The 26,070-nt window shown below is 39.5% G+C and overlaps 2 protein-coding genes across 2 annotated transcripts in view; one reads left to right on the top strand and one right to left on the bottom strand.

The window, feature by feature from the left end:
* Positions 1 to 47: 47 nt before the first annotated feature.
* Positions 48 to 7,908, bottom strand: THOC7 (THO complex subunit 7). The gene is made up of 8 exons (XM_063412082.1): positions 7,775 to 7,908; positions 7,318 to 7,435; positions 6,388 to 6,515; positions 5,946 to 6,032; positions 4,908 to 4,965; positions 1,834 to 1,900; positions 1,636 to 1,705; positions 48 to 436 (listed from the first exon to the last, which is right to left on the bottom strand). The coding sequence occupies exons 1-8, from the start codon at positions 7,791 to 7,793 to the stop codon at positions 369 to 371; spliced, it is 615 nt and encodes a 204-aa protein (XP_063268152.1). The 5' UTR covers positions 7,794 to 7,908; the 3' UTR covers positions 48 to 368.
* ATXN7 (ataxin 7) overlaps positions 7,872 to 26,070 on the top strand; it is an 87,181-nt gene continuing 68,982 nt past the window's right edge. The window contains exon 1 of the mRNA XM_063412081.1: positions 7,872 to 8,006. The gene's annotated coding sequence lies outside the window, so the exon portion shown is untranslated. The remainder of the gene's footprint in view (positions 8,007 to 26,070) is intronic.

Genomic DNA, 26,070 nt, shown 5'->3' with positions numbered 1-26,070 from the left:
ATGTAAGAAAAGGAGCCCTTATTATACAGCTCAATCCCTACTAAAAATAGGAAAATCTGTGAAAACACCTTTAATTGGCAAAATTTTGCAAACACCTTAGTTCACAAGTACAGTGTAAAAGCTTCACCCTTTGTGAAACAAAGTATATTGTCACAAATTACAAAGTTTGTGGATTAACACCGACTGCCTGTCTGCAAACATCTGCAATTGTTTTCCCCTGAAGCATATGCAAAACACATATTTTTGTATAAAAATTCACAGAAGCAGTAGAAAACTCTTTCCAGCTCCATCTCTCTTACTGTTGATTTCAACAGAAAGTGAAGATACTTGGACTTTCTTAAGTTGTATTGTCAGTCTTCATATGCCATCTACTGCTTGGCCTCTGCTTCCATCTGAGTTTCTTGGGATTCCTCAGCTTCAGAAAGTTTTTCATCATCTAAAATTCAATATTACTGTTGGTCAAACAGGCTTGGTCATATATACAGACTATATTGCAGAATTTTGTCCCTCTTAAATACTTTGCCTCAAATGTGTGGTTGAGTATCTCATTCTATAAAATGCCATGTTTAAACAAACAAAAAAATCCTTCTAAGTTTTAAAGAATGTTATCTCTAACAGCTGGAAATATGGTGTAAATTCTACAGTATCAATTGAAGTAAATGGTACCAGATTGCTTCTAACCCCTTTGCCTACTAATGGTTTATTTATTTTATACTGAAGGTGTGCTTTGCACTAAACTGCTACTTCCTTCACAAAATCCTGAAAGGTAATCTATATGTTCACATGAAAATGAATTTTCAAGACTAATACTTAAGCAAGTGTTAGTAACACATAATAACAATAACCTTCTGCTAAAGTGCACCCAGGATTAACAGTTCATTCTGCTTAAGAAGATCTAGATGGCCTTAGAGAATGAAAGTCTGCCCTTACAGCCATCTCTGCATTTAATCAGGTCATGCTCAGAGCCTGTACCAATTGTTCTGTCTTTGAAAGACATGCAAATATACAGCAAATAATAATTAAAACAATATTACCCATATTAAAATATGTAAAGTTAGTGCTGATTTGAAAATATTAAGTATTTTTATGACAAAAGTTGAATACGACTAATTCTTGAATTTTAGCTTTTGTGTCCCTGCTCTATCACAGATTCATAGTCTGAGTAGGTTGTCATTTACCTTCCTTGTATTTCAATTTCTTTTTAGTAAAGCCTCAAATGATACCATGATAACAGTGACATGTTCAAAAGTACTGAAATAGGAATTATAAAATTAAATTCGGAAATAAGCACAAGAATAATTTTCTCTAAGAAATACTGTCTGTTAAAAAAAAAAAAAAAAACAAAACGCAACAAACCTCAAATTGCTATTCTCCATCCTCACATTTGAAAGAATTCTGCTGCCTACAAATTAACCTGAAGCCAGTGAGGAAATGGCACAGTGGGTAGCTTGTAGAAGAAAAAAACAAATCACAACGTTCTCAGGTTTTGGACTATTATTGAGGAAAAAAAATCTGCCAATGCAAGAGGTCACCAACCTCAACTGCACAGAACTATCCCCCTGCTGGAAGTTGTGATTCCTTCTGATTTGCTAAAACCTAACCCAGTTATACCTATTACCAAAAAACAGCACTTACTCTCCAGGGTTTGCTGAAGTTCATGGATGGTGCTCAGGAGAACATGGAACTGCTTCCTTCTCAGCTCCAACTGGAATGACATAATACGTGTTGTAGGAATCAGAGAGCACATACAGCCAAACAACACCTAGCAGACAGACTCTATGTTAATTGTATTCCTAACTAATTATTATATAACCATTTCTATGAAAAACCTACCTTATCTTCAACATTTTCTTTAATGTGAGAAAGGTTTTGCAGTTCTTTTCCCAAAGCTTCTAGCTGCCTGAAAAGAGATTGTCAGAGGATTCTTAAAAAATTCTGTAAAACTCTTGCAAAACAGATTTGCTCTAAGTAGAGGAGAAAGAACTATAAAAATAAACTGTTTATGTAAACAAAACAAGTGAAATGATTTAGAGGTAGGGTCACTTCATGTAATTGTTACACTATTATGTTCTAGACTTGTAATTTCAGGACTTTTACAAAAAATTAGGCCTCCAAGCAGGACTACAGTTGTACCCTGGGCATTTGTAACAATTCAGTCCTGACACAACATGCTATTTACTTGACCCTACAATACAAGTTAAAGAAGCAGATTCATACAGTCTTAGAGTATCCTGAGCCTGGACAGACCCAGAAGGAACATCAACTCCAATTCCTGGCCCTGCACAGGATACCCCAAGAGTCACATCCTGTGCCTAAGAGCATTGTCCAAATGCTCCTTGAACTCTGTCAGGATTGGTGCTGTGACCACTTCCCTGGGGAGTCTGTTCAGTGCCTGACCATCTTCTGGAAGAAGAACTTTCTGCTCTCACTTGAGCTCACCATGGACCTCCAGAATAATTTTTGAGCTATGAATAGCAGGTACCATAATAAACCTTTCAAATGGGGATGGAGCACCAACCCTTACAGCCAAATGTCCAGTTTGGTCCTTCTGCTTCTAATGCCTATCGTAATTTATGCACCATGCAATGAGAGCAAACTGCTCCTTTAAAGGTGAAGTGGATTGAGGCTGATCATCCCTGATTAATTAGCAGGCAGAGTCACAGAGGGGTCAGCAAGGAAATCAACCTTTTTTTCCTGAAGCCATTGACAGCTGCTGCAACTGGTCTGGGTAGGGAACCACAAAAAGCCCTCCAGCCCTAGGTACCTCACTCTGGATGGCAAAAGGTCTATTCTAGTACTACCTGAGGGTGTCTTTTTTTGAGCCAGAATACTTGGTACCTCAAGGGGTATACCTGAGAGACTTGTGTGTGACATTATTCCTTTCTTTGATGGAAGCAGGCTAACAGCTTATACACTCATACACTGATTTTGGAACCATTTGGTTTCTAACTTCTGAAAAACTTCCATTTGGCCAAATCTTGCTGTTTCCACTGTGCTATCAGGTGTAAGCAGACTGAGAGAGGACAGATTTTTTTTCTAGTAACATCCAGGCTACATCTGGAATTTTACTCCTTTCACTTTACATTCCAGAGAACCTTTGCTTAGCCTTCTTACTTTCATATCTCCTTTTCTAAGAATCATTTCTTGGTCCTCTGAACAGCTCTTCTGATACTGCATCTAATTACACTGTGGGCACTGTTGTTTAGTACTTCAGCTCCTATCACTTCCTTAATTGGCTCCTGTGCACTACTTGTGACTAAGCTGTTAACAGCTTCTTTTGTGGTGTATGACTCGTTGTTCCAAGAAACAGACTCTTCAAAGCATAAAGAAAGTATTTTTCTAAACTCTGTCCTATTGTGCCACATAATCTGCAAAAGCTATACAAGTAACTCTTGCAATAAACTCTCCTGTTTCATCTCACAATAAGTTTTCTCAAGTGTTTTTACTGGTTAAGGGCTCCATGAAAAGTGTGACATTACTAGTGAGGCTTCTTCTATTCTGAATTAAAGGTGGCCTTTGGTTCATTGTATCATTTCCTGAATACTTTCTTACAGACTGTATTCTTGACAGCTCTAACTTACCACTCTTTCTAGCCTTGCTTAAGCAACTTAGGCTTGGATGTGTTAAGCAAAATTAGAAGAATCCTTCCAAACTCAAACACCCCAACATCCTCTAAGATAAAAAAGTATCATCTATCATGGAATTATAGAACAGTTTGGATTGGAAGGGACCATAAAGATCATCTAGTTCTAACTCCCTGCCATGGGGAGGGACATCTTTCACTAGACCAGATTGCTCAGAGCCCCATCCAAACTGGCCTTGAACACTTTCAGGGATGGGGCAGTCACAACTTCTCTCATTCAGTTGTTTCTACTCTTAATAGACTTATCTAAAAAACTGCATTTTTGGTAGTTCTTTATTAAAGCCTCACTTGATAAATACCACATGCTGACTAATGAAGTAAGAAATAGTCAAGCCTCATGAGCATTGCCTGTAATAATCAGAGTTGGGGTAATGAAATCAAGGCATAGAAAAACAACATACAAGAAAGAAATGTGTGAAACATTATCACTAATAGCTATTAAAATGCTATTATTAGGGTAATAATATAACCAAAACATTTGCTAGGAAAGGCTACGGAATATGGAAAGACTGCATCCCTTGGCAATTTCCCTGAAAGTGGGAACAGGATAAGTGCACAGCTGCACTTAAACGGGAACAGTAATCCCACATTGCATCTTTAATCAGTTTAAGAACAACAAACTCACAGATGCAATAAGTCCTGGAATGTTTCTATGGCTCAATAGAGTTAATCTGCCCCAAAAGCACAGATAGTGATGCAAACCCAGAATGTGACCAGCAGCACTGTGAGGTACACGCAAGATGAGTTGGACAGCAGGCAGGTCTGACCTGCATGCCAGGGCACGTTATGTGTGCTGCACAGCACAGCCACTCATAACCAGGCATGCAGGAACAGCAACCAGGAGGAAAACATTAAAAAAGAACCCCAGGAGCTTTCTCCTGCTTTCTCTCATTCCACCTTACTGGCTTGTGTGTTCTGCATTTCGAGTGACTACTGCATCTGGCTGGTGCAAGGTGAAGGGCTTCCCACCATCTCCCTTTTCTGAGCAGCTCACAGGTAAACTGACATCAGATGAGCACTGACATCTCAGTTCATTTATTCACCTTAACAGTGGAAAAATTTCAACTACAGAACGATTAGCAATGCTTCTGACCCATACAGATGGGAGATTAAGGAAAGCTCATAAGGGCACAGAAACACAAGTTTTTGTTGTTGAAGAAATTATATAAATGTGAGGGAAAGTCAAACTGAAATCAAGGAAATGTCAAGTCTGGTGACTTCTAGTTTACTGCTCTATTATCATTTAATGTAATTTTATACTTACTTCAGTGTTTCATGTCTGTCTGGGTGATGCTGTATGACTTTGGCCAATGCATCATATTCTGAAAGACATTTAAGTAGTTAACCTCAATACTTCTGAAAATATGGATTCAAGAACCCAAACTCAGGTACCACAGAATGGCAGATTCTTTTTCCTTGAAAAACTGTTTTAATGTTTCTCAAAGCACCCTAAGATAGTTCTGCATTGCTGCACACTTAATCTTTTGTGTCTGATTCATAAACATGAGTATAGATACAATCAAATGTATATGTACAGAAAATGGTGTTAATGTTACACATGAACATTAAAGACTTGTAGAAAAAAAAGTATAAAATGATGTATGGATTTTTGCAATTTTTAGGACTTTAAAAAAAACTATTACACATTAAGAACAATATTATGGTTATACAGGCAACTATCAGCCATTTCCTGAATGTAAGACCATACTTATGCCAACTACTCATTCACCTGGAAAAATCTGTGCTGCAGACTGGATAGAACATATCAAAAAGCAAACACTTCAGACCTATATTTGTGAAGATGTAAGAACCCCACATTCCTACCGGTTAAGGTTATTTTAATTTCCAGTCGAGATCAAAGTTATCCACAGCATTGATCAAACAGTTGTATTTAAAACCTTTTGTGTTATATTTCTAAAATTTCTTTTTGGCATTTTGTTTATCATGAAAAATTAATTTTTTGCTTCTTCTCAACTGCTCATCTTTTAGACTGTTTTAGGTCTCAATTAATTATGAGTATATAATTTTAAATGCAGGGAAAAAATAAACCTCTTACAGCAGGTGTTCAGAAAGGACACTGTTTTGGGTTTTCCTGATGCTGCATGTCATTGAGATCTGGTTCAATCTTGCCTGTGTCATCCACACAAAACTTTCAGTGGTGCGTGGGACCCACAAGGCTGAATATAGTAATCATGATGCCTTGCACTTTCAAAAATTTAGAATCTATTTTCCAGTACAGTGTATTCTAAAAGAGAACAAAACAATGAGGCCCACCACTGTAAATACAGATATGGCGCCTTACCCTGGCGATTTTTTCGAATCCTTTTTGCTTGCAGGATTTGTTTTTTGCATTCAGATATCTTCTCATGGGCTGCAGCAATACTATTTTCTTAAAAAAGAAAGAAGGATATAGAGTTATATTGAATTCAAAGAATACATGTAAATAAGCTATTCTGCTTAACTATAAAAGAGCTGTTTGTGACATTGTGGCTTGTTAGCTCCACCAGTTTAAAAACTATATATACTTCAATAGGTTAAAAAAGCTCTTGTTCGTATATATTCTTGTATAATTACAAGAGGCTTATAGCACATTTATGAGTGCTATCTAGTAAGGGAAAAACCAAACCCAAAAAACCCCTCCAAACCACTCATCAGATGTGTATATTATGTTCACCAGAACTGGCTTGAGCTTGTTCATAAGAAAAACTGTCGATCAGAAACCAGTAACATTTTCTCATGTTTACCTATATCCTTATAGATTTTTTCATAATTTTCCATCTCTCTCAGGTTCATGTCATACACCAGAAGAGTTTTTCCCATTGAAAATTCACACTGTGATAAAGTACTCAGCATTCGTTGGTACTGGCTGTATCTGAAAACAGACAAGACATTTACTCCCAAGCAGTATAAAAGCAGTTCCTAACTTTACAGAGCAAGAAAACAAAACTTCATGTACCATAAGGGACAGCTGAATAACAATTATTCAATAAAGAAAACACTTCAAAGATCCAGTGTATTTTTTTTTTGGAAGAACAGTTAGAAACACTGTACACATTAATTCCACTATCATGTCCTTATCAGTGTAACGTGGGTACTAAAGCAGAGAGCAGGGCTTATAAATTTTCCAGCTAGGGTTGGCGGTGACCACCAAAGCAATATTTTAATACTGCAGTGCTTCTCTGTATACACACTCATAATATTGTGTCCTCTGGGAACATAGAACTTTACTGAATGAGACCCCACAGAAGGCTGTCACTTGTACCTTACTAACTTAGACTTAAAAGAGAGAGAGAGAGAACGACAGCAGCAGAAATACCAGCAGTATTTCCCTTCCCTAACAGAACAAACGCAGAAGTGCCAACTAAAATATCCGAGTCATGATCCTGTTATAAGAGCGGGGCTCCCGGCTGGATCACGCAGCAGGCACAGCAATCCTGAGGGCATTCGAGCGGTGCCGGCAGATTTCACGATACAGCCCGCAGCCTTCAGCGATTTCTGACCCGTCCGCAGCCCTCCTCTCCCAGCACAGTCCCCTGCAAACACCACAGAGCCAAAGAAGCAGCTGTGCACATCCTAACACGGATCCCTTCCAAATGGATCGAGCCCTGCTTTCCACTGAAACGCAAGCTGAAGCAGTTCCAAGACTTAAAAAACCAAAGCGAAACAACAGATACCCTTCCTCCTGAGATCCGGAATTGCACCACTTAATGAAACTCTTCACCAGCAAATTGATCCTCCTGTCATCACCAGCTCCATCGCCATCGATCAGCAGCCGCTTGCGGATAACTTCATCTGAGGAGAAACTCCGGTTCAAGCCTCACGCCATGGCAGCCGCCTCCCGCCGCCGCGCGCGGGTCTCTCCCGGCGCTCCAGGGAGCGATTCCCGGAGCCAGCGCGGGCGGATCTGCTGAGCCGCGGGGGCCGCGGGGCGCACGGAGGGCCGCGGGCCCGGGCCGCCATGGAGGCCCGGCCGCGGGGTGAGCGGTCCCGGGGCGGGCGCGGGGGCCGCGGGCAGCCGCTCCCCGGAGGGCGGGCGGGGGGCGCGGCGCCGCGGGGAGCCCCGGCGGGGGTCGCGGCGCGGGGCGGGAGGAAGGAGGGGAGGATGGCGAGAGGGAGGGAGGGAGGTCTCACCGTCGGTCACGGCCCCCATGGCGGCGAGTGCCGGAGCCGGCGGGGCGGCGGCAGCAGCGAGTGAGGTCAGCTTCCCACAATGCAGCCGGCGAGAGCGGCGGCCATGGAGGGGGAGGCGGCGGCTGCTGGGGCCTGAGCCGGCGGGCGGCGGACGCGCGGCCCGGGGAGGGCGGGCGGGCGAGCCCCGCGCCCCGCGTGGAACCGGCCCCCTGGCGAGGGGCGGCCCCGCCAGGTGAGCGCCCGACGGGGGAGGGAAGCGGCGGTCCCGCAGCCAGGCTCCACCTCCCCGCCCCCGCCACCCGCACCGGCCCCGCCGCCCCCCGCCCGGCCGCCCCGCCATGCCCCCGGCACATGGTCCGGCGCCATCGAGGCCGCCGGCAGCGGGGCCGCCTCCAGTGCCCTCCCGCCACGGCCCTGCCCCGGGGCGTCCTCCCCGGGCTGCCGTCAGTCGCCCTCGCCCTCGGTGGTCCCGACTCCCCGCACAGCGCTCCAGCACGGCCTCGGCGGTGCCGTCCCACCTGCAGTGGCGGTGGTGATGGCTCGAGGGGGCAGGTGGACGGTCCCGCCGTGGTGGCGATGGCCCGGGGAGCAGGTGGATGGTCGGGTCACGGTGTTCGGTGTCGGGGACGTGGCACTGTGAGGGTGGTGGGGTCCCCTGCGGTGGCTGTCCAGCCCCTGTGGCTGGAAGGGAGCGGGAGCTCTGGCTCCTCGGTGCCTTTTCCCCGGTGAGGGTGTGGAGGATGTGCCCATGGCACAGGTGTCAGGGAGCTGGGCTGGCCTGCCCTGGCCGCCCTTGGCCCCATCCCCACTCCATGCTAGGAGGACAAGCAGCAGGGCCTGGGACGTGCAAAAAAATCATTATTCTGATGTTTCCTGGCAAGGTTGACTATGATCAGCAGATAGGAACAATAGTTGTTTCTTCCTGTCCCGGCAAGCTAAGCTGGTGCTGGAACAGTGGCTAGAGGTGTCTGGAGAAAAGAGATTTTAAGGTGTCACCATGTGTTGAGTTTTAGGCTTTTGGTCCATAGGCTTGGATGCTTGGACAGTGCTGGTAATGTTACTGGAGTGGTTATCACAGTACCTGAGGCGTTGCCAGAGCCTGACACTTTTCTATTCCCTCTTCATTTTGGTTTGGACTCTTTAGTGCCTTGTGGTCTTGTTCTGCTTAGCACTATTCATTGTTTTAGGGTGATGGGGAAAATCGGGGTGAGAAAAGAACGAAGTAAATACGTGCTGTAATCTGTTAGTTCCTGGTTTTAGACCTGTGAGTGATTAAGGGGCGCTTTTTTTTGTCCTGGATAAAGGCATTTAACAGCTCTTTACGGATTTGTAGATTGTTTTAAGTCAGTACTTTGCCTTCAATAGGCAATTGATCAGGCCCTTTGGAAGGTGCTATTAGGGGAGCATTATTGGGAGTTGTCCTTAAAACTCCCCAGAACTTTTAAGAATCAAGAGTTTCCAACATAGGAGACTTGAATAAGTGACTTCTGTTCTTGAAGTTTTTGTGTACTCTTGTGTGATTGGTGAGTGATATAATTTTATATGAAAACCTAACGACCTAGCCAGTTACCCAGGTTTGGGCCAGAGAATGGGCTATGCATTTATGAACCATGTAAATGCTACTGAAAGTGCTGACTTTTATGAACTCTGATTATGTTGCCATTCAGTTGTCTTGACTAAAACCTTTATTTTACTTAAGGCTTTGGTCACTATGGTACAGCCTAGTATTTTGCCAAAGGATGAGAAGAAGACCTAGCTGCACTTCTCTATGCAGATTTTGTACTGTTACTGCTTCTCTCTCTTTATCCACTTATTTCCTTTTGAAAGTCTTAAGGATCTTGAAACATCCAGTTTAATCAAGACTTAATATTTTTCTTACACCTCTCTGAGCTCTTTCCATTTTCTGAGCCCTTTTGGTTTTTCTCACAGACAGAACTTGGTCAGAACTGAAGACTGTTGTAGGTAAAAATTCACAATTATTTATTTAATCATCTCAGAACTTCAGTGTGATTTTCTTTCATTTAATCCAATACAATCTTTTCTCACTTTTTGTTCATCATTCCGCTCTTGGTCAGATAGTCTTATTAAACTCTCCACAATGACTAATAGATAGTCCTTGAGTATTTAATTTAAAATACAGAAGTACATATGACTAGTTAATAATATTTAATGACTTTTGTGCCTTCTTATGTGTTACTAATTACGAGCTTCTATGAAATTTTTTGTTCTGGATCTTAGGCTCATAAGAGCAGTTTTGAGAACAATGCCATTATTTTTCTTTTTAAGACAGGGCTTTCAGGCATCATCGATGTTCATTAACTTTTCTCCTTTAGAATGGAAGTAGAACTTGGTAAATATATGATCAAGAATCTCACTAAGGCTAGGTATTGATGCAAATGCCTGTTCTCTCTCTTGCTCTATTTTGACATAATAAATATCCATGAGATGTTTTTGCTTGGGTAGCCAGTTCCTGTTTGCTGGGTTTCTAGATGTGTTTGAGAATTCACTGTGTCTTAAGAGTTTTTGTTTTGCTTTGCTCTATTTCCAAGTGGAATTCCTCGTCTTGTAAGTGTGAAACAACCCTTGTTTCTCATCTGTGGAGGGTGTTGCACTGGGCTGTCTACAGCCATGTCTTTGCCATTAATTCAGTGTGATGTGTGATGTAGATCTCTGGAACAGGATTGACTTACTCTATTTATTTGTCTTTCACCACTTGGAGTATCCTGTGCAGATTCTATCAGCTGCAGTCTTTTATATAATCCTTCAACTGTCCAGCAGGAACACTGACTAGCACTGGACCTTCCCTAAAGCATCAGTAGTGGAGATTCACACAATAGAAAAAAATGTCTTGCACAGGGGATAGCATCTGACTGTGTGCCAGCTGTTTTGGAATAAGTACCTGTATGTGCTTTCAACCAAGCTAAAATGTCAAGCAGTTTTCCCTCTTTCCTTGAATTCTTTTATGTGTGCCATATGGTAAGACCCTGGAGCAGCTTATACATAATAATATGCTGCACATCTGTCCTTGTCAAAAGTGTTAAATAATCCTCTGTAATGTTTCCAGGTGACTCTGGCTGTAAGAAATATAACCAAGGTAAGTTTAGTACTGCAAGATGTCACACATGTGTGGAACTGCTTTGATTTTTTCATAAGTATACTTTTTTGTTGTTCCTGAAAATACGGCTTTTAAGTGGACTGATCTTTCTTTTTTAATTGAGGAAATCTGCTGGTGCTGAAATTTTCTTTCCTGAAAAACAATCTATGAGAGTAAAAGTTTCAGGTGACTTTATAATACCTCCTCCCTTTTTCTTTAATTGTGTGTTTATATGATATTTTTCCCAACCGCACAGAAAGTTAAAGGGGAAGAAGCTTTTTTAAGTATTCTACGCTATAATGAGCTATGATTTTTAAAAGCTAAGAAAACAGCTGTAACTATTGACAAGGTGGATTTAAAATATTTTTCTTTAGGCTCCCTAATAATTTATAAGGTGGTTTTAGATTCCAGGTTTTCTTCATGTTGACTAACTTCTAAATCAGACTTCTGTGTAACACTAAATCTTACAGAGATCTAAGTATAGTAGGTCAGAAACTGCAGGGTATTTTTATCCAGTCCAACCTATATTCTTGTCAGAAAGCCATACCAAATTTATTTAGCAAGACCTATTTTCTGTAAGCCTATGTTTAGCATTACTTTTTACCATCATCCTTTAGTTTTCTGTTGATTATATACCAGGATTTTGTGCAAGTCTGATACCAAGCGAACCTATCAGGCTGTTTTCCTCATTTTAAATTATGTCAGTGTTTTATTTTCTTTGCAATCTTCTGTACCCTCAGTCTTTACTGAAAATTAGCATCAGTGTTCCAAGAGCTTGTCATCTCGTTCTGTAAAAATTCTAAGACACTGTCTAATTCTGCAGATATTAAAATAGTCAGTCTTGGCAGATAAACCTGAAATTTTTCAACCCAGTGATTGAGGTATAAAAAGTAGTGAGTGGTTCTTAGCCTTGTAAAATGCTTTCCTGACATGGACCCTTGTGTTTCTGCAGAGCCAGCCCATTTTCATAGAATTAAAGCAGAATGAGAGAAGGGAGGGTGAAAATACTTGTTGGGACTGTAGTGCTAATACCAATAATTTAAAAATGCAACATTTTATTATCTGAACAGTAATCAATTTTGCTGTCTACTGCCTGTGTTACCAATATTGATTAAATGTACTGTTAATCCCGTACTTTAAAAACCAGGCTCCTATCAGATAATAGTGTAACCACAAGTTGTGGTCTACTATATTGGTTTTATTTTAAATTTTTTATTTTGTAACCGAAAGAAGCCTAAAATTCCAGAAGTTTGGACAGAAGCACTTTGCAAAATATTAGTCCTGAAAATATTTTGTTCATTAGAAAGACATTTTATCACTACTACTTTTCTCCTGAGGGAAGAAAAGCTTATCTTAGTCATAAAAGAAATAGTGCTGCATGGTTCTTTGAAATATTTTTTTCCTAAGTAAGGGTTCTGTGTCTTAGTTAATCTCAGTTACACAGGTGGCACTCTGATATTGTCCTATTTCAGCTGTCTTCACAGGAATTATGTAACAGCTTTCCAAATTTCATATCCGGATCCTACTGAATATTTATGAAGCTTGAGGATCAATTATTGTACATTTTAGGATGATCTGTGACTAATTTATTAAAGCTTGTCAAACTCAGCTTGAAATTTCATGATGCTGGGAGTGCAGAAGCCAGAGCCTTCAGGTGCAGGGATGCAAAGGAAGTGTGCCCTGTGTGTGTGCCAGAAGGGGCTCTGTTTGAGGAGTGGAATTAACTGGAGTGACACCATAGGTCATGATACCTATTCCCAGAGACTTGGTAGATTCCCCCTTTGCAAAAAAGTCAAGGTGTTTTAACAAGTGTCCTGAGAAACTCTGTGTCATGAAGCTACTGCGAGACAGATTAGCTGGTTAGAATTTCCTTTTAATGTAAAAATCATTCACACTGTAGACTTCAGCTGCCTGTGCAATGGCTCGGAGATCCCACATGATGTCTGCATTCTGTGATTTAAAGTGACTCAGGTAATTTTACGGTGGCATTTCATGCTGATCCATGATTCTGTTTCATTTGTTTTGTAAGAAAGCAGATATTATTTTGGAAGTTTTTTGACACGAATAGTCAGTTATATAGCATTCTCTTAATTTGTTGGCAGGATGTTTTCAGGGTGATTTTATTTTATTTTACTAAGGAAAAAGAGCATATTTTTGGTTTTTCCTTCCTCAGTCTTTCAGTTCGTGGCTGTGGTAGTGATCAGTGTGGTGCCAGAGTTTTCAGAGGAAGAGGTGGATGTTTAATGAGGTTTTACCACTGGCTTAGAAGAATTCGTCTTTGCTGGCATTGGGCCAAATGGTAAATGTTTTTATTTAACTGTGGTCTGAAACATTGGATGAACAATAAGAGAGCTGTGAATATCATCTTTGCTTATATCAAGTTTAAATAAATAACTGTTAGTGCTACCAAGGAAATTTTTGCACAATGATTACAAGGGAGAACAGGCATTTCCTCCTTTGGAAAGCAGCTCTTGCCCGACTTCAGAGCGGTGTTTTCTGAATCACGTGGCCCCAGATGCTTTGCCTCAGCTAAGAAAGCTGAATCAGAGCTATTGCGCAGCTTCTGAGTCAGCTTTTTGAAGTTTAAAAAAAATTTGATTGGTTAAATTTGTTTTCTTTGTTTTTTAAAAGCAGTCCCAAACTCTAAAAGAAGACATAGGAATTTTACAAGGCTTTGAGCTTGGCCACATCATGGAAAGATGCTGAAAGAAAGGCTTCTGTCTCAGGAGACAGAGTATCAGGTCTATTGATAAACATCTGTTCCTTGTTTTAAATTTGGTTTATATTTTGCTTTGGATTATTTTATGGTTTATTTTCTTGTAATAGAGCGACTCTGCCAGTGGGTAATGTTTGAGCACAACTACAATTTGCAGTTCCCATTAAACATAATACACTGACACATGTTCTCATTCCTAATTTCTGAGGTACAAGCCTGAGCAGAGGAGTAATTGGCAGCATGAGTACATGCTTGAGTGATGCCTGCTCAGTTTTTTGTTTGTAAAATGCTGAATGTAACAGAGGTGGCACTGGTTGGGCATTGGAACAGGCTCTCCAGGGAATGGTCACAGCCCCAAATCTGCCAGAGCTCAAGGAGTGTTTGGGCAATGCTCTCAGGCACAGGGGAGATTGTTGGGATGTTCTGAACAGGGCCAGGAGTTGGGGTTCAATGATCCTGGTGGGTTTCTTCCAGCTCATAATATTGTGTGGTTCTGTGATTCCGTGATCCTGTGAAAACACTGAACTTTGTTTCTGACCACTGAGAGCCTACCAATAAGGACTGGAAACAGCTTAAAACCCCAAAGTGAAGCTGTGGCCTTAAGAAGATGGCATATTCTCTTCACTTTCTTTTTCTGGTGTGTCAGTGCAGCTTCTGAACTATTGGTTCAGTTGCTGTCTAAGCAGATGGTTTAAACAAATATTTCAAGAGCAATGTGATGAGAGGATAACTGGGCATTTCCAGCAGAGACTGTCAGATCCAGGTTGTGGCTCAAACTGGTTGTAGCAAAAGGGAAGGCTGGTGTGGCTGAGGCCAGTTGGGTCATGTTTCCATTAAGGTGGGGGAGCCAAATTCTTTAGTATTTGTTGGTGTTTTGTTAAAATTATACCAACCAGAAAGGCTTGAAGGAGATGATGAATCTGCACATTTTCTACGCAGTAGCTGAAGTAGAAAGTGCTTAAATCCTGCCTCTTTCCAGGGCTAAGCACCTTTCTCCAGGGAGCATTTTGGATTCATGCTCTCTTGAAATTAGGATCATAAGCCCTTTCTTTCAAAAAGGGAGCAAAGGTCAATCTTTGCTTTCAAAACCCAGGAGGTGGTGGTGGTTCTGGTTCCCTTTTCATCATTAGCAGAGCTGTTATCTGCTGGACTGCTCACCACATGTGTGGGAGACTTCAACCCAGCTCTCCTCCTTCCTGAGGGGATTAATGCCCGTAATTCTTTCCATCAGAGTGAATTTTGTAATCACCAGACTGTTGACTAGTGTGGTGTTGCTGTCAGAATGATAGACTGAACACAGCAGTGAAACCCAACACAAAAGATATTCAGTGACTGAGGACTAAGGTATTTAAGGGAGTAATTCATAAAAGCAAACTGGTAATTTCAGAAGTGCAAGGAAAGAACAATCAAGATAATTTTTTCATTGCAGGTCAGATTCTGTTCAAAGACGTACAAGTGCCTCCCTGGTGATTTTTGTACTTTATTTTCAAGCAGGGATAGAATTTGAGCCTGAAAAGTACAAGGAACAGGAAAAAAACTTAACAAATCGTGGAATAAAATAATCTGCTTCATAAAATGTTTTGGTGAGTTACAAAAGGTAAATAGACAAGCTAATGTCAAACATCAGGAAAAAGAGGAATTGGACACAAAATACATTATCTGTAAAATACATGTATATCCATATGTATGTATACATACATTTACATTTTTTACTTGAGATATGGCAGTGGCTATGTGTGTGCCCAAAACATTAAGCCCAAAGTGTTATTTCTCTTAGTAGAAAGTAAGTAACAACTTTATCTACTATCAAAGTGGTTTTTCAAGTAGGTTACAAGGTAACTTTTTTGTATACTAATGTTTAGTAGACACCTTATAAACAAGAGTTCAGAGTCCCTTGTTGGGTGTTGTTGTTTTTTGGGGTTTTTTTTGCAAAACATTAGTGCAGAATGTTGGAAAACTGTGAGTTCTTTTTGGTCCTCTGCATTTTGCTTTCATTTTAATAAAATTTTAAATTTTCATAATACATAGAATTGAACTAATAAAAGAGGCAAAGAAGATAAGTTGTATTTTATAACTTAGATTAATAAAGATTGGCTTGTAGGAGATCAGAGTAAACCAAAGCCATGCTATTAATAAGTATGCACCTGTGATTTTTGTGGTTCATGGTAAATATTTTCACTTCAGTTTCATTCCAGTGTCACTTTGGCAGTTAAGAGTTGGTGGTTGTTTTTTTTTTTCATTTTTGAGAACTGCTCGTGGTTTTTGGTGTGTGTGTGTGTATATATAAAGTTAGGATGGTGTTGAACAATAACATATCCTGAAATAAAATTGTGCACATGTATATTAAAATGAAACTTTTTGGTTTTTTAATGTCATTAGTTTGAAATTTAATTTTAGAAGTACCCAAATTGCACTTGAGCTGCAGCTACTTTGTCTGGATTGGAATAGGAGGATATTTATTGTCAGATTTTCTGGTGGAGCTTTTCTATCCTGTTGCTATGTGAAAGGCTTGCACAAGCAGGAGTGACTGTAACTGTAGTTCATGTCATCAAACAAATGGAAGGAAATAGCTCAAGAGCTGTTGTTTTCAAATGTTTAAAGAAGTCTGTCCTGATCTTGCAAGCCCTTGAAGGGATTTTGAACCTTACTCATCTTCTTAAATGTTGGCGTAGACTTATGATGATAATACAGGTAACAAATTTCCCAATGCCTGGATTATTCTTATTGAATCTTGATTTGTAATTGCCTCCCAGTCTTTCTAGGACTGTCATACTAAATTGGGCACAGAGAATTTCAACTCTTAAGACAGACATTTTGCAACCTACATTTTCTTCTCTTTCTGCTAATAGCAGTTAGTGAAATTGCTGTTCTGCATCTTCTTTTCAGATGGATGCTGTGAGAATGTGTTGCTTCTTTGCAAAGGCCTCTAAAAGTTAAGTTGTCTTTGAATAAGCAGTTGTTCTCTGCTGGCTCCTGTGCAGGTGGTGTCTTTAAAGCAGCTGCACTGTCATGGCTTGGAGAAAAATAAGTAACAGGCAGCCCTGGCACAGGCACCCTCTGGGATCTGTGGGTAGGGTACAGCACCGTGTGTTGTGGTTGAGAAAGGTACAGCAATTCACAACAAAATGTTTTTTTTTTTATGGTTTTTTTACAAAGCTAGAGAAATAGGAAAATATTACCTTAACTATGTGTCAGTGCAATTAAAGGAATGGTCTGTGCTAATCCAGTTGTCAGCAGGGCCCAGACTTGGCTACGCTCTGTTATCCTTTTGGCTGAGAAAGGAATTGGAAATTCCATGATCTCTGGTGTCCAGTCAAAGATCTTCCCAGACAAATGTCTCATCGAGAGCAATGTTGATAGGAGATGTGGTTGTCTGTTGTTATCAGAGAATTTAAAGCGTAAGAGTGATATTTGCCTTAGAAAAAGAAATACTTCAAAAAGAGAAAACATAACTATTGAGACTTTATGCACATATAGTACTGAAGGATATATAAAGTAAAAACCTCACTTTCATGTGGTCATTTTTTTAAGATTTACTTTGAAGCTTTCCGATCAATTTTTGACACTTTATTTTTCTTGCCATTTGACGAGTATTTGTCTGTGTTTCTGGTTTTTCACAGCTCTGCTTTGAGCACCATCTCTGCTATCAATGGGGAACTGCATAGGTTTGTTGCAGGGCGATGGGGTCAACCTCCTTTTTATGTTTGTGCTCACACCATAATAGTGACATTTTATTCACTCATGAACAGGACTTGAATTTTAAAATGATAGGAATAGCTTCTATGGTTTTATTTGTTTTATTTAAATGTAAAATTACTGCATAGAGTAGGGATGCATGCTGTGTTCTAGCTGAGCTTACTATACTTCCTTACACACAAAAACAAAGTAAATCTATATAATGTTAAGAATCCTGAGTTTGTGGAAATAAGCTTGCTTGATCTGCTTTAGTTTTGAAATAGTGTTCATTTATTGCACACATGGAGGACATCAGGTCTATATTGAATGAAATTAGGGAAGAGGAGTTGTGGAGATGCCAGTGCAGTTGCTTGAAGATCTAAAAAACCATGATGCATAAACACTGTGTGCCTGCCACAAGAATGCAATTCCTTACAGTAAAAAAGAGGGGACTCAGAGGGTGGGAACACAGATCTGTTGAAGGGCATTGCAAAGCAGGGGGCATGTGACAGGTGGAGAAATAAATAGGTCATATTCAAGCAATGAAGATTGATCATGGCCAAACACAATTCTCTAGTGGAAGTATTGAAAGGCTGGAATAATCACCCGTGGGACAATGGCTTGTCCATTGCCCCAGGTCTTTAAGAACAGGTTTGATTGCTTGTATTGTTCCCACCAGATAGCTTAGTTATCATGCCTTGGGGCTAGGGATGACTGGCTGACCTTTGAAGGTTCCTTCTATCTCTCCTTTGGTTAACAGATCTCTAACTACACGTTGGACACATTTTAACAGGATCATGCTGAAACCTATTCTCCAGCTCTGTAACCTGTTCATCAGTTTCAAGTGGAATTTGTTGTATCTGTTAGAAAAGCTGTGGTAGTTGTCAAGGTTCTATTTTTCAATGGGTTTGGGGTTTTGGGCAGTGCTTCTTTCATGTAATCCTCCAGGACAATTCTAAAGTGAGTCCCTGTCATCCTTCTGTTTAAATATTCTTCTCTGCTGTAGTGTTGCATCTAGGCCAGTTGCAGAATTGTTATTCTGCTTGGAAAAATGATGGGGATTCATGGAGTGCCTTGTGGGAGAAAGCATGTCCTGAGTGTGGATCAGAATGAGCAATTTTTCCAGCTGGCTGCACTCAAACTGTTGATTTCAGTAGCTACAGCTTGACATTTAGTTCATACGTAGGTAACCATGTTCAACAGTGAGATTTGTGATTCCATTTAATTTAATTTTATCTGTGAACATGTATCCCCTTGGGAAAAATTAATTTCTTAGTGGGACTAGCAGTAAAAGGAGGGATACTGTGGAACCTGGAGGTTGTGTATCTAATGGAATGATAAATGTGAGAAGAAATCCTCTGTTTTTCTAATGCTCCATTACCAGTCTGCCTGTCCATGCGCAGCAGAGTGAGGAAACTGGAGAACTCATTTCTTCACAAGGCATTATTAGTCATTGCTAATAAATTATTTTAATAGCTAAGGAATATGCTAACACTCACACAGCTTTGGCTTTGCATCCACGTATAGTTCACAGAGAAGGGAACTGCTACTGGGAGTATTTTAAAATGCAAATTATTATATTCTCCAGGTAAATGACAACAAAAAAATCCCTCCTTTTATTCTGTTAAAGAGTATCTAGTGGTTGTTTGACTAATGCTTGAGAATTAGGCACCTTATTAATAGTTACATAAGTAGTAGTTAGAAAAAGATATGATTTTATACAGTATAATAAGCAGCTATGAATTAATACCATTTATAAATATGTGTTAAGCTTACAGTGTGTCAGAAGTGCTATTTGCTTGGGTGGGCTTTTGTAGACATTTAAGCTACTGGTGTATTTGTGTCAGTATGAGTGTATTTTTTAAAATGAAAATATTAGGGTTTTTAAATTAAGTTTCATGCCACTAAAAAGACATTTCTTGTCTTACTAATATCATTAATGTCATAAATGTTAAAGCCTTATCAGCATTTTAACACAGGTAGTCTTTGAAATTCCACTGTTGCATGGTCAGCTAACAATGAGATTCTGTAGTTTGTAGTTCAGTTTCTTAGTGTGACCCAGCATATTTTGTAGCAAACAAACAGAAACACAGGATTTACTTGAAAAGCAGTATAGTGCAATTTTAAATATATTTTCCTACATATGCGACTTAAATATGTATAACAAAATAGCAGTTTGCAGAGAAAAACAGGGAGACATAGGCCAAATGCTTATTATTCTGAGGGCCTGTTAAGAAGAGAAACCTAACGAATTTAATGTTTTAAGTTGGCTGTAACTTTCTAGAGTGTGAGTTGTTGGGTTGTTTTTTTCTTTTGGCTGGAGTTGACATTTCTGTTGTTGCTGTAACATTTCTGTCCTGCTTGTGTGAGGCTGTGCACTCAGGCTCTAGGTGGCAGTCACTGGTAGGCAAAGGGAAGAGTCTGGGATGGATGCTGGGCTTGGTGCCTGCACTGATTGGCTTCTCCAGCTGAAATTTTTATTGTGTTGGACAGCAATAAAAGTGTCACTTCTGCTTCTTTCCCTTCTCAACTGTGACAGAGGCATAATGAAGAAAGGGGAGAAAAAAGGGCAGAAAATGTTGCAGTGAAATATTCACAAAAGAGAGCTTTAGTAATGCTGACAATACAGAAAAGATTTCTATCAGCACACTCCTGTTCTACATTAACAGACGTAAATTTGTTTATAATGGAAGAAATACCAGGTTTTCACTAAATTCGGTTTCAAAGAGTAGAACAGATTGGCTGAAGTGCAGGGATAACAGGAGTGGAGAAATGTGTGACTGTGATTTCATTTAATTGAGTGAGGATTCCCCCAGTCTTATGGGCAAGTGTTGAAGGAGAAATAGTTCTCCTTTTTGCTTAAGACCTTGTGTTTTCCACCTTACCGCCTGCATCCCCAACCTCCCTTTGCAGTGTCCATCCTTTCTCAGTTTCCAAGCTCCTTCCCATCATTACAATTATAATAATTATAATTATACAGGTAATTCCTTTCCTTCATATTTGTTACCTGTCTGTCTCTTGATTCTCCACTGTGTCTCTTCTCTGTAAAGTAGGATGGGCTGTAAGGTTTTTCTTTCTCTCTCTTGGTATAGATGCTGTTTGCCTCCCCAAATCCTCACTGCTAAACAGTCTAATAGAGAGTTGCTGTTGGAAAAAGCAGCAGCACCCAAGCAAATGAGCAACAGTTCCTCACCCCTTGCTGAGTAGGGCTGATTGCACTTCATGAGATGAATGCTGCTTGATAACAAAGTTGCTGTTATCATAAAATCACAGTTCAAACCTAGGATTAGTCTATACATTTTATTGATCTCTGGTTTCAAATACCATGCCAAATTACAGTCTTGTTTACCTATGTGCAAATCCTAAGAAACTCTTTGGAAAGAGCTGAAGTAATTCTGGATGTAGAGAGATACACTTAAGATCATGTTTTGGCTTTCAGTTTTAAAGATAAAGAAATTACTTACTGTTACTTTGCATATTGTATTAACTACCAGCTCTAGTAAAGAGACTCTGATCCTCTAAGTGCTTTGCAGATATTCTGCAGGATATTTTTGCACTAAAGAAGAGTAACCAAAACCAAGAAATTTTGATTTTTGCTTAATACAAGCCTTGCAACAAGCTTTTAATTTATTAACATAATAGTTTCAACTATGGAAAACTACAGATTTTTGAAAAGAAAGGTACTTTATCTGCAGAAGAATAAAAAAAAACCCCAAACTACCAAAACAACCACCCAAAGATTTAATTCGTTCTGTATTTTCACATGTTTATAATGAAAAAGACCATTAACATTTCCAGAGATGAGTTTTACAGCTCAGTCAAGTGAATTTCCAGAGCCAGTTTGAGAAATGTGGACCATCACTTGTGAGGGAAAGCTTTCTGAGAGTTAGGAGTAATTTAGTACAGATTTCTGTGTGAAGTTCATGTGCAAGAAATACAAAATAGAGATAATTCTTGTATTATGTCAAGATTATATATTAAGGTGGCAGGTATCACAGTCCTAATAGATTGCAAAGGACAGAGATAATGAAGAGTGATGCTTTGTGTTCCCAAGCCTGCCTTGGGCCTGGTACATAACTGTAGGCAAATCACCCCTTCCTCAACTCCTCTGTCTGTAAAAATGATGATAATGATGTGGATTATTTTGTGTTTTGTTTTGAGATCTTAAGGGAATACGTGGAAATGAAGTGGTAGGAACATGAGAAGAAATACAAGGTAGTAAAATAAGCATCTGTATTGCAGACAGCTTTGTTCTGGCAATTGATTATAAAATTATTGATTCTACTGTTCTTTCCTTATTGAGGGTGTCACTATGTACTTGTTCACAGGATTGTAAGAAAAAAATTTGCTGTTTCTTACGCTTGCCTATCTTTCAGCTTCTCATTCAGAATTTATGATAAGGTTATTCTGCTTTTATTCTTGCCCATCACTACCCCCATGAGGGACAGTTAAAGCTGCAGTTGGTAGAGGATAAGGACAGCAAAGGTCTGTCTGTCTTTATTTTCTCTATCTCCTCCCTTTCTATCTCTCTGTCTCTCTTTGGCCGTTGAAAATGTAGGTCATATTGCATCACCATAAAATGGAACAGTCAGAAAGGTGTTTGAAAAATGCTGACATCCTTAGCCTGGGGTGCATGCCAGTGTCCTTTGTTTACATTGGGAATAGTGTTGTACCTGTGTAGGAACCAGCATCTCTGTTAAGGTTAGTGGTGTGGTACCTGAATTATGAGTCAGATTTTAGGATGACTTTCATCTGCCTGCAGTAATTTAAAATTAGACAGATAAAATGCAGCTACTCAAAATAATGATATACACAAGGAGCTAATTTGAAATCCTTAATCTGCAATAACTGTGACGGTGTCGTTTGAATAATGTTACCTTTAACTGAGAAGCTCAGTAATAAATTTTGCAAATCATATTAATCATGTACTCTCAATTGCCTTGATTAGCTGTGCCTTTCTGTCTTGAAAAGTATGTTTTTATTATGTTTGTATATTTTTCTGAGTTTTTTACTTTATTGCTGTTTTACTTCATGCACCCTTTTAAATGATCCAATCAGGATTTTTTTTTAAATTTTAAAAATGGAAAATTTTGCTGTCCAGTGTCTTACTGCTAGCTACCAGGCTTTCATTGTTTGTGTTTCTGATGTAATACAAGTTGTAATTGGTATGAAATATTCCTGTGGCTTAAAATGCAGAACATACCTTTTTCTTCTCTACAGACATATATAAATACCATTTTTAAAAAAAAAATATAAATATAATTTCATCTGTCCATATTTATCTTAGTTTGCTGCAGTAAGATAATGTGTTTTAGGGATTGAACTTTCAGATAAATAGTGGCATAAATCATACTGCAAGATGTGGGTGTTTTGAAATATAAGACAAAATACTTGTTTATAGAAAATCTTGCATTCTTTCTGAAGTGAGATATGATTTTACCTTTCTGTTCAATGCTTTGTGTGGTTTTACTTAAATTGTTGAAGTGGAATATGCAAAGTGTTCTTATGACTTTGTTAATCTTACTGCTGAAGAAGACTTCTAAGTTAAAAGAGAAATTGTTGGAAGATAAAATCAGTGATGACATGATTTGTTGAGGAAGAATAATGAAAGCTGGTCTTTGCCTGTTATCATTAGACAAAGGAAAATTATAGTAGTCAAAGTTAAGACCCATCAAGTGTACTCTGCTGTGCATAATTATTATGCAATTTTTATCAATTATCCAAAAGGTGTTACTGCTTCACAATTGATTAAGGTATTAGTTATGTAGTAACTCAAATATTAGTTATTAAATTTGATCCTTCTCGTTAGTAATTAAGATACCTATGCATGTTTGAAATAAGTTTCAGAAGAACTTGTATTATATTGTACACCAAATATTCTGTTGCATTGGTGCTTGCACAAATAATAGTAAATATTTAGGTAATTCTGAGAAACACTTGCTATTGGTATACATAGGAAATACAGGAAATCTTAAGAAACTGTAATTTTGTAATTGGTGTTTGCAGAAGTTTGGTATTTAATCTCTGAATGGAGCTGGTAGTTATTTTTCAGTCTATGAAGACGTGAAGAATTGTGACTAGCAATTCTAGAGACTAGCAGGGCCAATTATGCAATTGGTGGTTCTGAATCCATCTTTGCCCCCTGAGATTCTGTAGTTGGTGGGTCCAGGGTCAGTCTCCAGCAGAACCAGGATCAGCCTGGGAACCGCTGGGGTTTGCCCTTGAGTTGCCAGCTGGCCACAACAGCAGCCCCTGCCTGCTGCTGCCCCGTTCCTGCTCCTGCCTCTGCAGGGGCACAAGGACCCCTCGTGAGGTTATCCCAGACTTACAAAATGCCACAGTGAAGCCCAGTACTGGGTGTGATTATACCCTGCGTGTCCACAGCTTTGTTTGCATAAATATAGCCTTTGCATTTTATCTTCAATTTGAATATTTAGTAGGTAACATAGGGGAAAGAGTGTTCCAAAATTTAGGGACGTTCTTTGGTGCATATTTCTGGCACCTGAAAAGAAACAGGAGTTAAAGGACCTTGGCTAGCTGAGGCATTCATTTTGATGCTTTCAAATTTAGGGATGCTCTATCACATACCTATCATATTTCCATTTTCTTTATTTTAATGAGTTGATTTGCAATTACAATTTTCATGTAAATGTGTTTCCCCTTAAATTGATAATACACATTAGTAATTGTAGCTCTGCCTATACTTTATGTAATCTGTGTAGATACAGTTTTGACTGAGGTATGGCTCTTACTCTGCCAGGATGTGTTTCCTGTCTTGCATATCAGTAACTCCTCAAAGTATTAAACAGCAATTTTGTCCAAGTTTCTTTGATAGTCAGGCAATGAGAGTGACATAATGCTTCACTGCTTTGGAAATGCAGGCCTTTTTCTGTTCTCCTGGATTGCTGCTTTGGCTTTTTTTGCCATTTTTCCACCATTCAACTAGCTCTCCCTTTTCCAGGGTACCGAGGAGAGAGCTCCACCTGCCTTGTTCTCAATCATCCCATGACTTCCTTGCAGTACTCCCTGCTGACAGTTGTGGTTGTAATTGACCTGCTGTAAATTCTCAACAAGAATCATTCCTGTTCTCTGCCACCCATTATCCAGAGAAAGAGTTCCTTTAAAGGGTCATTAAGCTGTCAATTTATTCTTTTGAGACTTACTCTTATAACTTCGTTCAAACTCAACTGCAGGTGTAATCCCTACAGCAAAATTCACAGGTGGTGGCATAGTATGCTCTGATCTTTCAGATACAGGAATAAAATTTTTGCTGATCCTTCCTTCACCCTTGTGTTGTTCATTTCTTTACTACCCTATTTCTAGATCTGCAAGTCTTTGGAGACATCTTCTGCTTTATAGTTTTTGTTTTCTTTTTTGCATGAAGCAATAGAACTCACCTTTTATGAAAAAGTAACATTTATGTCAGGATAAAAGAAAGAGGGTTTTGCATGCAGAGCTCTCATATCCCCTAAAAAAACTGGGGTAGAGATGCAGGAGGGAATTACTTCCATAGCAGGTAGGTGATGTGCTCACAGGCCTTGGGAGTTTGAGGCTAAACTTTGAATGATCTCTGGGAAGGGGATGATCCATATCAGTTCAGTCTCCTATCCTAAACTAATAAAGGACAAAAAAGATTTTTGTTAAACACTGCATTGCATTTTCCTAGTTAGCAGCAGCAGGAGTTTAAGGGAAAGTTTTATAGTGTAGTATTCAGTGAGATTTGTATGTGTAACAAGGAAATACAGCGTTATCTGAGACTTCTACTAGTGTAGAAATTTGCTGAGGATCACTTCTATTAAGCATAAAGCAAAACAGTGCCTGCACAAGGGAGAAAAAAATAATATTGGACTTACTGTCAAGTCTTGTCCATTGAAAACAATAAAATTTTGGATTTTGTGCAGTAACTAGAATATAATTAAGTGAGGATGTTCTTCTTAGGATCAGCTATGTCACTGAACAGAGTCAATCTTAGAAATAGTAAATATATCTCTAGAGGATCTCAGCCAACATAATGTTAGCTGCTAAGCTGCAGTTTAAAGGCAAAGATGAAAAAAGGGTTTATCCTCAGTGCATAAAAAGGTGTTAAAGATATAAACTTAGTTGGCAGAGATCTTCCCAGAGGAGCAGCCAGAAGCCGGGAAAAACTTCATTTTACACCTTCCACTGGAGCAGAGCCCTACAGACTGGGGGACAGCTTGGATGCCCTCTTGGACTGCATTCCTCTTGTCTGGACTTTAGTCCTTTGAGGGGAAAAATAGTTTTCTCTGAAGTGTCATCCAGTCCCAGTGCTAAATTGGCTTATTTATATGTATCTTCATGGCTTTTGAGTAATGAAAAAAAAATCACCAGTTTAATTTCAAAGCACTTGTAAAAATCAATTAATTGATCTTAAATATAACCTGTATACAAAAATAGTTGAACTTTTTTCTAAGTTTTAACAGGGCTTTGGTTCAGCTTTAATCAGTTCAGCATTAATTTATGCTAAACCAAAGCAAACTGGGATTAAGCTTAGTTTATATAAACAAGTTTATAAGCATTGAATGAAAGGATCTTTAAAACCTGAGCTTGAGATGATAAAGGTGCCATTTGTGGGAAGGCCTCAATCTGTGCATTTCTCTAAATTCTTCATCAGTTGTACAGTGATAATGCCTGATGTTGATTATGTGAAGGATCATTTTTACCTCTCCACGTTCTGTGGCACGGTGGTAAGGCTGTCAATGGCTGCATCCTGAGAGCCCGTGCTTGGAGTCGTGCTGTGTTTTAGAAAAATCCTGTGCAGAAAATGCAGCCCTGTCGTGTTTCCAGCATGTG

Source organism: Prinia subflava, chromosome 14 (genome assembly GCF_021018805.1).
Source record: "Prinia subflava isolate CZ2003 ecotype Zambia chromosome 14, Cam_Psub_1.2, whole genome shotgun sequence".
Classification (NCBI taxonomy): Eukaryota; Metazoa; Chordata; class Aves; order Passeriformes; family Cisticolidae; genus Prinia; species Prinia subflava.
This window is presented reverse-complemented; position numbering and strand designations above follow the sequence as displayed.